Source organism: Rhinoraja longicauda, chromosome 34 (assembly GCF_053455715.1).
Source record: "Rhinoraja longicauda isolate Sanriku21f chromosome 34, sRhiLon1.1, whole genome shotgun sequence".
NCBI classification, from domain to species: Eukaryota; Metazoa; Chordata; class Chondrichthyes; order Rajiformes; family Arhynchobatidae; genus Rhinoraja; species Rhinoraja longicauda.
Window position 1 is genome coordinate 3,705,575 of NC_135986.1, and position 13,202 is coordinate 3,718,776.

Here is a 13,202-nt window from a genome sequence, read left to right on the forward strand (position 1 = left end):
CGAGTGTGAATGTGGGTGCGAGTGTCTATGTGTGTGCGTGCGTGCGTGAATATGAGTGCGTGTGAATGTGTTTGTGTGTGTGCATGCGTGTGTGAACATGAGTGTGCGAGTGTGAATGTGGGTGCGAGTGTGTGTGTGTGGTGTGTGTGCGCGTGCTTGCGTACGTGAATATGAGACTGCGTGTGAATGTGGGTGCGAGCGTGTGTGAATATGAGAGTGAGTGTGTGAATGTGGGTGAGCGTGCGTGCGTGAATATGAGAGTGTGAATGTGGATGCGAACGTGTGTGTGTGTGTGTGTGAATATGAGTGTGAATGTGAGTGCGAACATGTGTGTGTGTGCATACGTGTGTGTGTGTGAATATGAGTGTGCGAGTGTGAATGCAAGCATGTGTATGTGTGTGTTTGAGTGCGTGCGTGCGTGCGTACGTGAATATGAGAGTGCGTGTGAATGTGGGTGCAAGCACGCTTGTGGTGTATGATTGTGCGTGCGTGCGTACGTGAATATGAGTGTGTGCGAATGTGGGTGCAAGCACGTGTGTGTGATTGTGTGTGTGTATGATCTGTCCACCGACCGCATGTGTACGTGAATATGCCTGGAGGACTGTGTGCAGTTTTGGTCTCCAAATTTGAGGAAGGATATTCTTGCTATTGAGGGCGTGCAGCGTAGGTTCACCAGGTTAATTCCCCGGAATGGCGGGACTGTCAATATGTCGAAAGACTGGAGTGGCTAGGCTTGTATACACTGGGATTTAGAAGGATGAGAGGGGATCTTATTGAAACGTATAGGATTATTAAGGGATTGGACACATTAGAGGCAGGAAACATGTTCCCAATGTTGGGGGAGTCCAGAACAAGGGGCCACAGTTTAAGAATAAGGGGTAGGCCATTTAGAACGGAGATGAGGAAGAACTTTTTCAGTCAGAGAGTGGTGAAGGTGTGGAATTCTCTGCCTCAGAAGGCAGTGGAGGCCAGTTCGTTGGATGCTTTCAAGAGAGAGCTGGATAGAGCTCTTAAGGATAGCGGAGTGAGGGGGTATGGGGGAGAAGGCAGGAACGGGGGTACTGATTGTGGATGATCAGCCATGATCGCCGTTGAATGGGGCGGTGCTGGCTCGAAGGGCCGGAATGGCCTCCTCCTGCACCTATTGTCTATTTTCTATAATATGAGCGTATGAGTGTGAATGTGGGTCGTGCGTGTGTGTGTGGGTGCGCGTGCTTGCGTACGTGAATAAGAGTGTGGGTGAATGTGGGTGCAAGCATGTATGTGTGTGTGTGTGTGTGCGTGCGTGAATATGAGTGTGAATATGGGTGCGAGTGTGTAAGTGTGTGCGTACGTGAATATGAGAGTGCGTGTGAATGTGTGTGTGTGCGTGCGTGCGTGAATATGAGTGTGAATATGGGTGCGAGTGTGTAAGTGTGTGCGTACATCAATATGAGAGTGCGTGTGTGTGTGAGTGTGCGAGTGTGATATCTGATCCCTCCACCAACAGTGCAAGCAGCCTCTCTGTGGAGATGGGGACCATCAACCTCAGGCATAACGACGGCGAGAGGCACAGAGTGTCGGACGTGTGGCCCCACCCGAACTTCAACAAGACCACCTTCGAGGACGACGTGGCCTTGCTGCTGGTGAAGCCGCGCATCAGGTTCGGCGACAACCTGGAGCCCGTGTGGCTGGCGGCCGACACGCTGGCGGACATCCGCTCCTGGGCGCCCTGCTACGTCATCGGCTGGGGGGTCACCAGGAACGGTGAGCATCCCCGGTCCGAACCGTGCGCGAAGGAACCCCACACCTAGGGGATTTGAGTATAGGAGCAGGGAGGTTCTGCTGCAGTTGTACAGGGCCTTGGTGAGGCCGCACCTGGAGTATTGCGTACAGTTTTGGTCTCCTAATCTGAGGAAAGACATTCTTGCCATAGAGGGAGCACAGAGAAGGTTCACCAGATTGATCCCTGGGATGGCAGGACTTTCATATGAAGAAAGACTGGATAGACTCGGCTTGTACTCGCTGGAATTTAGAAGACTGAGGGGGGATCTTATAGAAACTTACAAAATTCTTAGGGGTTGGACGGGCTAGATGCGGGAAGATTGTTCCCGATGTTGGGGAAGTCCAGAACAAGGGGTCACAGTTTAAGGATAAGGGGGAAGTCTTTTAGGACCGAGATGAGAAAGTTTGTTTTTCACACAGAGAGTGGTGAATCTGTGGAAATTCTCTGCCACAGAAGGTAGTTGAGGCCAGTTCATTGGCTATATTTAAGAGGGAGTTAGATGTGGCCCTTGTGGCTAAAGGGATCAGGGGGTATGGAGAGAAGGCAGGTACGGGATACTGAGTTGGATGATCAGCCATGATCACATTGCATGGCGGTGCGTACAGGCTCGAAGGGCCGAATGGCCTACTCCTGCACCTATTTTCTATGTCTATGTTTCTAAACCGAAGGCACACAATGCTGGAGTAACTTAGCGGGACAGGCAGCGTCTCCAGGAGAGAAGGAACGGGTGACGTTTCTGGGCTGGGAGACTCTTCTCACACAGAAGCATAGACAATAGGTGCAGGAGGAGGCCATTCGGCCCTTCGAGCAAGCACTGCCATTCATTGTGGATCACGGCTGATCGTCCACAATCAGTAACCCGTGCCTGCCTTCTCCCCATATCCCTTGATTCCACTAGCCCCTAGAGCTCTATCTAACTCTCTCTTAAAATCCATCCAGTGATTTGGCCTCCACTGCCCTCTGTGGCAGAGAATTCCACACATTCACAACTCTCTGGGTGAAAAAGTTCCTTCTCACCTCAGTTTTAAACGGCCTCCCATTTATTCTTAGACTGTGTGTGTGTGGCCCCTGGTTCTGGGTGGAGACCCTTCTTCAGTTTTGAAGAAGGGTCTCGACCCAGAAACGTCACCAATTCCTTCTCTCCCACAGATGCTGCCTGACCCGCTGAGTTACTCCAGCACTCTGTGAAACGTCACCTATCCATGTTCTCCACAGATGCTGCCTGACCCGCTGAGTTACTCCAGCACTCTGTGTTTTTTTTTGTTGTGTCTTTATGCCTTTTTTTGTAAACATTTGGAGTTACACAGAAACGTAGAAAATAGGTGCAGGAGGAGGGGGAGGAGAGGAGGGACGGGAAATGGCGAGGGAGGGGGGTGGAGGAGGGGGAGGGAGGGGGGTGGAGGGGAGATGGAGGGAGGGGGAATGGGGGAGGGAGGGGGGGTGGAGGAGGGGAGGGAGGGGGTGGGAGGAGGGGAGGGAGGGGGGGTGGAGGAGGGGAGAGGGAGGGGGGTGGAGGAGGGGAGGGAGGGGGGTGGAGGAGGGAGGGAGGGAGGGGGAGGGAGGGAGGAGGAGGGAAGGGGAGATGGAGGGAGGGGGAATGGGGGAGGGAGGGAGGGGGTGGAGGAGGGGAGGGGAGGGGGGATGGAGGAGGGGAGGGGAGGAGGGTGGAGGAGGGGAGGGAGGGAGGGAAGATGGAGGGAGGGGGGAATGGGGGAGGGAGGGGGGTGGAGGAGGGGAGGGAGGGGGTGGAGGAGGGGGAGGGAGGGAGGGAAGGGGAGATGGAGGGAAGGGGAGATGGAGGGGAGGGGAAATGGGGGAGGGCGTGGGAGGGGGTGGAGGAGGGGGAGGGAGGGGGTTGGAGAGGGGGAGGGAGGGGGGGTGGAGGAGGGGAGGGGAGGGGGGTGGAGGAGGGGGAGGGAGGGGGTGGAGGAGGGGAGGGAGGGGGGTGGAGAGAAGGGAGGGGGGGTGGAGGGAGGGAGGGGGGGTGGAGGAGGGGAGGGAGGGGGGAAGGGGAGATGGAGGGAGGGGGAATGGGGGAGGGAGGGGGGGGAGGGGGGAGGGAGGAGGGGGGGAGGGAGGGGGGAGGGAGGGAGGAGGGGGGGAGGAGGGGGGAGGGAGAGGAATGGGGTAGGAGAAGCAGGGGGGAGGAGGGGGTGGAGGAGGGGGAGGGAAGGGGAGATGGAGGGAGGGTGGAGGGGGAGGGAAGGGGAGTGGGGGGAGGGAGAGGAGTGGGGTAGGAGAAGCAGGGGGGGGAGGGAGTGGAGGAGGGAGGGGGGAAGGGAGGGGGAGAAGGGAGGGGGAATGGGGGAGGGAGGGAGGGGGCGGGGGGGGTGGGAGGGACAATAGACAATAGACAATAGACAATAGGTGCAGGAGGAGGCCATTCAGCCCTTCGAGCCTGTACGCACCGCCATTCAATGTGATCATGGCTGATCACTCTCAATCAGTACCCCGTTCCCTGCCCTTCTCCCCATACCCCCTCACTCCGCTATCCTTAAGAGCTCTATCCAGCTCTCTCTTGAAAGCATCCAACGAACTGGCCTCCACTGCCTTCTGAGGCAGAGAATTCCAAACCTTCACCACTCTCTGACTGAAAAAGTTCTTCCTCATCTCCGTTCTAAATGGCCTACCCCTTATTCTCAAACTGTGGCCCCTTGTTCAGGACTCCCCCAACATTGGAGGGAAGGGGACGTGGGGGGGAGGGAGAGGAGTGGGGTAGGAGAAGCAGGGGGGGAGGGAGTGGAGAAGGGAGGGGGAATGGGGGAGGGAGGGAGGAGGGGGAGGGAGGGAGGAGGGGGAGGGAGAGGAGTGGGGTAGGAGAAGCAGGGGGGAGGAGGAGGGAGGGGGGAAGGTGCCCCACCAATGCAGGAGAGGTTTGGGCCCACCTTGCCCACCTGGTCTACTGTCCCTCTAAACCCCGTGGTGTTCCACACTCGCACACACTCGTGTGCCCGTTCACACCCACGCCCACACGACCCACCCCAGCTGGCGGTCACGGTTGGGGCGGCGGGTAGAGATACCGCCTCCCGGCGCCGGAGACCCGTGTTCGATCCCGACCGTGGGCGCTGCCCGTACAGAGTCCGCGCGCTCTCCCGCCCTGGGGTTTTCTCCGGGCGCTCCGGGGTTTCCTCCCGCGCTCCAAAGACGCACGGGATTTGTAGGTCAGTTGGCCCCCCGGTCACGATTGTAATCCGTCCCCTGGTGTGCGCGCGGGGCTGGGCGGGGGCGTGGCAGTGGCGTGGGTGGGCGGGGCGTGACTGGGCGTGGCAGGGGCGTGGCGTGGGGTGGGCGGGGCGTGGCGCGTGCCGCGGGGGCTGGGTGGGGGGGGGGGTGAGGGGGGAGAGATGCCTGCCAGGTAACGGACGGGTCGGGGGGAGTCGGGGGTCAGGGAGGGGTTGAGGGGGGTCAGGGTGGGGGGGAGAGGTGAGGGGGAGAGGGGGATGTTGAGGTGACGTATCATTATCATATGCGCTGGGGCGTGGCTGGGCGTGGCGGGGCGTGGCTGGTCGGGGCGTGGCGGGTGGCGGGGCTGGACGTGGTGGGGCTGGGCGTGGCGTGGCTGGTCGGGGCGGGGCGTGCCTGGTCGGGGCTGGGCGGGGCTGGGGCCTGGTTGTGGCGGGATGTGGCTGGGCGTGGCGGGGCTGGGCGGGGCTGGGTGGGGCATGGTGTGGCCTCCACGTATCCATGTTCGGTATCTCTGTCTCTCGCCCGGCAGAGAAGCGGCCGTCGATGCTGCAGGAGGTGGAGGTGAAGCTGATTGACTGCGGAGCGGTGCCAAAGATGGATGCCGGCCATCACCGGGAAGATGCTGTGCGCCGGCTTCGAGGAAGGGGGGAGAGACGCCTGCCAGGTGACGATGGGTGGGGGAGAGAGGGGGGTGGGACGAGAGAGGGGGGGGGTGGGGGGAGGGGGGTGGGGGGAGAGAGAGGGGGGGGGTGGGGGGAGAGAGGGGGGTGGGGGAGAGAGGAGGGGAGAGAGGGAGGGGGGGAGAGGGGGGGGGTTGGGGGGAGAGGGGGGTTGGGGGAGAGAGGGGGTTTGGGGGAGAGGGGGAGGGGTGGGGGGGAGAGGAGGGGGAGAGGAGGAGGGGAGAGAGGGGGTGGGGTATCGTACAGCAATATCGTATAGTATATCATTATCTTATCGTACAGTATATCACATAGTATATCATTACCGTATTGTGCAGTATATTGTGTCGTGTGATGATCGTGCAGTACATGGTATCATTGCGGTCTGCTAACGGCCGTGGCGGCGATGGCTTCCTCCGCAGGGTGACAGCGGGGGTCCACTGATGTGCCAGGGGCCGGACTCGGAGCAGTGGGTACAGCTTGGGATCGTCAGCTGGGGCAACGGCTGTGGGCAGTCCAAGAGCCCCGGCGTCTACACGCTGCTGCCCATGTATGTGGAATGGATCAAGACCACCACCGCCGGGGCGGGCAAGCCCTACGCCCCCAGGAGGGGCAACGCGACCCGGCGGGGCTGTCCGCCGCCGAGGAGCACGAGCTGACCGGCCATCTTCGGGAGGCAGATGAACGAGAGCGCGGCCGAACTGTCCACCCGGTTCGGGGGGGCGGCCCCGCAGTGCGAGCCCTCCTGGCCACGGCGGCCCTGGCCTGGAGCATGCTGGTCGACACGGTCAATAAATAAACTTTAGTAATGGTGACCAGTCTGACGTCGACTCCCCCTTCTGTGCTGAACAGGGGTACGCACGCACGCAAATATACACGCACGCCACGCACGCACGCATACACATATATACACACAAGCACGCACGCATACACACGCACATATACACACACACACGCACGCATACACATATACACACAAGCACGCACGCATACACACGCACCGATACACACACACGCACGCACATATACACACACACGCACGCATACACATATATACACACAAGCACGCACGCATACACACGCACAGATACACACACACACGCCAGCACGCACGCACACAACATATACACACACACCACACACACCACACACACATATACACACATATACACACGCACGCACATATACGCACGCACGCACATATACACACACAGGCACGCATACACATATATACACAAGCACGCACGCATACACACGCACAGATACACACACACGCGCACGCACGCATACACATATATACACACAAGCATGCACACATACAATACACACACACAGATACGCACACACACACGCATACACATATATACGCACGCACACACGCAGATACGCACACACACATACACACACACACCACACACACATACATACACACATATACACACACACACACCACACACACGCACGCACATATACACACACACGCATACACATATATACACAAGCACGCACGCATACACACGCAGATACACGCACGCACACACATATACACACACAACCACACACACATACATACACACATATACACACACACACACACGCACGCACGCACATATACACACGCACACATGCACGCACGCACATACACACACACACACACACAGGCAGGGGCAGGACAGGGTTAACACACAGAGTGAAGCTCCTGCCACACCATCACGTCACACTCACTCACACCCAGAGCAGGGACAGGACCAAAGATACTAGAGGAGCAAGATAGACCACTCGACCCTAAAAACCCTAGTGCGTCACGGCGCCATTTTAAGTCAAGTCAAGTCAATTTTATTTGTATAGCACATTTAAACACATCCCACGTTGACCAAAGTGCTGTACATCTGATTAGGTACTAAGGAAAAAAATGAAACATACAGTAGCACGCAAACATAACAGCACATACATAAACAGTTCACAGCACCCCCTCAGAGGGCCTCAAACGCTAGGGAGTAGAAATAGGTTTTGAGCCTGGACTTAAAGGAGTGGATGGAGGGGGCAGTTCTGATGGGGAGAGGGATGCTGTTCCACAGTCTAGGAGCTGCAACCGTAAAAGCGCGGTCACCCCTGAGCTTAAGCCTAGACCGTGGGATAGTGAGTAGCCCCAAGTCGGCCGGCCTGAGGGACCTGGAGTTAGAGAGGGGGGTTAGAAGATTTTTGATGTAGGGGGAGGGAATGTCCATTTAGGGCTTTATACGTGAATAGGAGGAGCTTGAAGTTGATTCTGTACCGTACAGGGAGCCAGTGGAGAGAGGCCAGAATCGGGGTGATGTGGTCCCTTTTACGGGTACCCGTCAGGAGTCTCGCTGCGGCGTTTTGGACCAGTTGCAGGCGGGACAGGGAAGATTGGCTGATCCCAGTGTATAGGGAGTTGCAGTAGTCTAGGCGGGAGGAAATGAAAGCGTGAATGATTTTTTCAGTGTCGTCGAATTGGAGGAAAGGTTTGATTATAGCTATGGTACGAAGTTGGAAGAAGCTGGCTTTTACCACAGCGTTGACTTGCTTGTCAAACTTTAATGCAGTCAAATATCACGCCGAGGTTTTTGACATGCGGTTTGACTAGGGAGGATAGGCTTCCAAGACTGCCTGTTATCAATTTGATGGAGTCGGGGGGGGGGGGGGGCCGAATAGGATGACCTCAGACTTGCTCTCGTTTAATTGGAGGAAGTTCTGTGCCATCCAACATTTTATGTCCTCAAGGCAGTGCAAGAGGCTGTTTTAGTAGGCGGAAACTGGCAGAAACATTTAAAACGAAAAATAACACAAATCTGTGAGTTGATAGATATTCTGCATTGTAATGGTGTCATCACACATACTGTTCCCCCACGACACTGATTACACTGCGAGAGGCAGAACGAACGGCGGGTTTTGCTTACTAAAATGGCGGACGGTACGCTCCTTTGCGTAGCGCACTTCAGTACAGGCGATTTCGAGGGAGTGGTCCATCTTGCTCCTCTAGTATCTTTGGGCAGGACAGGGTTAAGACTCGGAGTGAAGCTCCACACACACTCACAGGGGAAGGACAGCACTACGTTCTCCCCGTGACCTGCGTGGGTTTTCTCCGAGATCTTCGGTTTCCTCCCACACTCCAAAGACGTACAGGTATGTAGGTTAATTGGCTGGGTAAATGTAAAAATTGTCCCTAGTGGGTGTAGGATAGTGTTAATGTGCGGGGATCGCTGGGCGGCGCGGACTTGGAGGGCCGAAAAGGCCTGTTTCCGGCTGTATCTATATGATATGATATGATATGTGTTACACACAAAATAGGTGCAGGAGTCGGCCATTCGCCGGACGATTTTGAGTCTATCTTCGCCAGAGGAGGTAGTTGAGGCGGGGACTAGAGTCATAGAAACATTCGGCCCTTTGAGCCAGCACCGCCATTCAATGTGATCATGGCTGATTATCCACAATCAGTAACCCGTCCCTGCCTTCTCCCCATAACCCTTGATTCCGCTAGCCCCTAGAGCTCTAACAGTCAAGGAAAACTCTAACTTCACGTAGCCCCGGCATTCCCTCTCTCTCCATCCCTCCCCCACCCAAGTCGCACCAGCTTCTCGTTCTCCCCCATATCCCTTGATTCCACTAGCCCCTAGAGCTCTATCTAACTCTCTCTTAAATCCATCCAGTGAATTGGCCTCCACTGCCCTCTGTGGCAGAGAATTCCACAGATTCACAACTCTCTCGAGTGAAAAAGTTTTTCCTCATCTCCGTTCTAAATGGCCGACCCCTTACTCTTAAACTGTGTGTGTGGCCCATGGTTCTGGACTCCCCCCAACATTGGGAACATGTTTCCTGCCTCTAACGTGTCCAACCCCTTAATAATTTTCTGTTTCAATAAGATCCTCTCTCATCCTTCTAAATTCCAGTGTATACAAACCCAGTCGCTCCAGTCTTTCAACATACGACAGTCCCGCCATTCCGGGACTTGACCTGGTGAACCTACGCTCAACTCCCTCAATAGCAAGAATGTCCTTCCTCAGATCAGCCATGATTGAATGGCGGTGTCGACTTGGTGAGCCGAATGGCCTAATCCTGCTATCACTTACGACCCTATCACTCGCTGGGCTGAAGGGCCTGTTGCCGTGCTGTATCTCTATAAACTAACCAAAAAGAGCTTACCAAAAAAGACTGCCTGGACCTAACTGATAGACAATAGGTGCAGGAGGAGGCCATTCGGCCCTTCGAGCCAGCACCGCCATTCAATGTGATCACGGCTGATCATTCTCAATCAGTACCCCGTTCCTGCCTTCTCCCCATACCCCCTGACTCCGCTATTCTTAAGAGCTCTATCCAGCTCTCTCTTGAATGCATTCAAAGAATTGGCCTCCACTGCCTTCTGAGGCAGAGAATTCCACAGATTCACAACTCTCCGACTCTGACTGAAAAAGTTTTACCTCATCTCCGTTCTAAATGGCCGACCCCTTATTCTCCCAGTTGTCAAGCACTTTAATTCCCCCTCCCACTCCCACACTGACTTTTCAGTCCTGGGCCTCCTCCATTGTCAGAGTGAGGCCAAACACAAATTGGAGGAACAGCATCTCATATTTCGCTTGGGCAGCTTACACCCCCAGCAGTATGAACATTGACTTCTCTGTCTTCAGGTAGTCCCGGCATTCCCTCTCTCTCCATCCCTCCCCCACCCAAGTCTCACCAGCTTCTCGTTCCCACCCACATTCTCTCTATCAGCAACAGTTCTCCGGCCACTGGCACTGTTCCAACCTGCTTCAAGCACACGGGTGATCCAGCCCCTCCTGGTAAAACCTAACCTCGACCCCACCTTGCTTAGCAACCCATTTCCAAACTGCCATTGCTGTCAAAAGTCCTAGAAATGCAATTCTAAATCAACCACTGCCTCTTGAATGTCACTAAAACTAAGGAGCAGATTGTGGACTTTAGAAGGGCTCAACATCCGAGGACGTACACGCCACTGGAGATAAACGGGTCTACTATGGATAGGGTGAGCAGCTTTAAATACCTGGGAGTCCACATCACAGAGGATCTGACGTGGACAACACACATTGTCGTACTGGTGAGTAAGGCAAGGCAGTGCCTTTACCACCTCAGACAGCTGAGGAAATTCAGAGTGTCTCTGAGGATCCTTCAGTGCTTCTACTCTGGGGCTGTAGAGAGCATCCTGTCCGGCAACATCTCAGTCTGGTTTGGGAACAGCTCGGCCCAGGACAGGAAGGCCCTGGGGAGAGTAGTGCGTTCGGCTGAACGCACCATGGGAACTACACTGCAGGACCTATACATCAGGAGGTGCAGATCCAGAGCCAGCAACATCATGAGGGACCCCTACCACCCCAGCAACGGACTGTTCCAGCTGCTACGGTCAGGCAAACGCCTCCGCTGTCACGCTGTGAAAACGGAGAGGATGAGACAGAGTTTCTTCCCACAGGCCATCAGGACTGTTGACTCTCATAACTCCAGGGACTAAATTTTGTCTTCTCTGTATTAACTTTAATTTATATGCTGTAACTGTAATTCTTTTTTGTGCACAATCCGCAGGCATTGCCACTTTCATTTCACTGCACATCTTGTATGTGTATGTGACTAATAAACTTGACTTGACTTGACACCAAAATACCATCCTGGGAAGTTTCCTATAAGAAGATAACTGCAGATGCTGGTACAAATGAATCGCGGTGCTGGCTCAAAGGGCTAAATGGCCTCCTCCTGTGCCTATTATCTATGTTTCTGTATCTATCTTATTTTCCCTGCATCGTGGCAGACGTGTCAATAATAACCCAATACCAAGACGTGTGTGATGATAGACACAAAATGTTGGAGTAACTCAGCGGGTCAGGCAGCATCTCGGGAGAGAAGGAATGGGTGACGTTTCGGGTCGAGACCCTTCTTCAGTCTGAAGAAGGGTCTCGACCCGAAACGTCACCCATTCAGAATAGAAGCACTGAAGGATCCTCAGAGACACTCTGAATTTCCCCAGCTGTCTGAGGTGGTAAAGGCACTGCCTTGCCTTACCCACCAGTACGACAATGTGTGTTGTCCACGTCAGATCTCCTGTGATGTGGACTCCCAGGTATTTAAAGCTGCTCACCCTATCCACAGTAGACCCGTTTATCTCCAGTGGCGTGTACGTCCTCGGATGTTGAGCCCTTCTAAAGTCCACAATCTGCTCCTTAGTTTTAGTGACATTCAAGAGGCAGTGGTTGATTTAGAATTGCCTTTTCTAGGACTTCAGACTGAAGAAGGGTCTCGACCCGAAACGTCACCCATTCCTTCTCTCCCGAGATGCCGCCTGAACTGCTGAGTTACTCCAGCATTTTGTGACTGGAAACTTTCCAGTTCGATAAGGTGGTCCAGTACGGGGTTGGCGTTGAAGGCACTGCCCTGAGCTGGTTCGTTTCCTACCTCGAAAATAGGAGTTTCGCCATCAACATAGGCAGTTATTCCTCTGCTCCAGCTAGCCTCTCCTGCGGAGTTCCACAAGGCTCCATCCTAGGCCCCATTCTCTTCTCTCTGTACATGCCTCTCCCCCTCGGCCAAATCATTCAAAGGCACGGCATTTCTTTCCACTGCTGTGCCGATGACAACACACAGCTTTATCTCCCCCTGAAACCCAACGACCGGTCAGATTTAATCAGCCTCATGCACTGCCTTGAGGACATAAAATGTTGAACTTCCTTCAACTAAACGAGAGCAAGTCTGAGGTCATCCTATTCGGCCCCCTCCCCGACTCCATCGAAACGATAACAGGCAGCCTTGGAAGCCTATCCTCCCTAGTCAAACCGCATGTCAAAACCCTTGGCGTGATATTTGACTGCATTAAAGTTTGACAAGCAAGTCAACGCTGTGGTAAAAGCCAGCTTCCTACCATAGCTAAAATCAAACCATTCCTCCAATTTGACGACATTGAAAAAATCATCCACGCATTCATCTCCTCCCGCCTAGACTACTGCAACTCCCTATACACTGGGATCAGCCAATCATCCCTCTCCCGCCTGCAATTGGTCCAAAACGCCGCAGCGAGACTCCTGACGGGTACCCGTAAAAGGGACCACACCACCCCGATTCTGGCCTCTCTCCACTGGTTCCCAGTACGGTACAGAATCAACTTCAAGCTCCTCCTATTCACATACAAAGCCCTAAACGGGCTTGCCCCCACTATATCAAAAATCTTCTAACCCACCTCTCTATCTCCAGGTCCCTCAGGTCGGCCGACTTGGGGCTACTGACTATCCCGCTGTCTAGGCTTAAGCTCAGGGGTGACCGCGCTTTTGCGGTTGCAGCTCCTAGACTGTGGAACAGCATCCCTCTCCCCATCAGAACTGCCCCCTCCATCCACTCCTTTAAGTCCAGGCTCAAAACCTATTTCTACTCTGAGGGGGCGCTGTGAACTGTTTATGTATGTGCTGTTATGTTTGTGTGCCATTGTATGTTCGTTTCTTAGTACCTGAACTGATGTACAGCACTTTGGTCAACGAGGGTTGTTTTTAAATGTGCTATACAAATAAAATTGACTTGACTTGACAACAAGCAGCCAACAATGGCCAGTTTCCTTTATCAGTTCCTTTTTTTTGCATGTC

General features: G+C 54.6%; 1 protein-coding gene across 1 annotated transcript; it reads left to right on the plus strand.

Annotated features, from left to right (window-relative positions):
• Nucleotides 1–1,500: 1,500 nt before the first annotated feature.
• On the plus strand, nt 1,501–6,316 carry LOC144609526 (serine protease 52-like). Its single transcript, XM_078428023.1, has 3 exons — nt 1,501–1,746; nt 5,481–5,615; nt 6,033–6,316. Exons 1-3 carry the CDS (start codon nt 1,512–1,514, stop codon nt 6,035–6,037), a joined length of 375 nt encoding a protein of 124 aa, XP_078284149.1. The 5' UTR covers nt 1,501–1,511; the 3' UTR covers nt 6,038–6,316.
• Nucleotides 6,317–13,202: the final 6,886 nt, after the last annotated feature.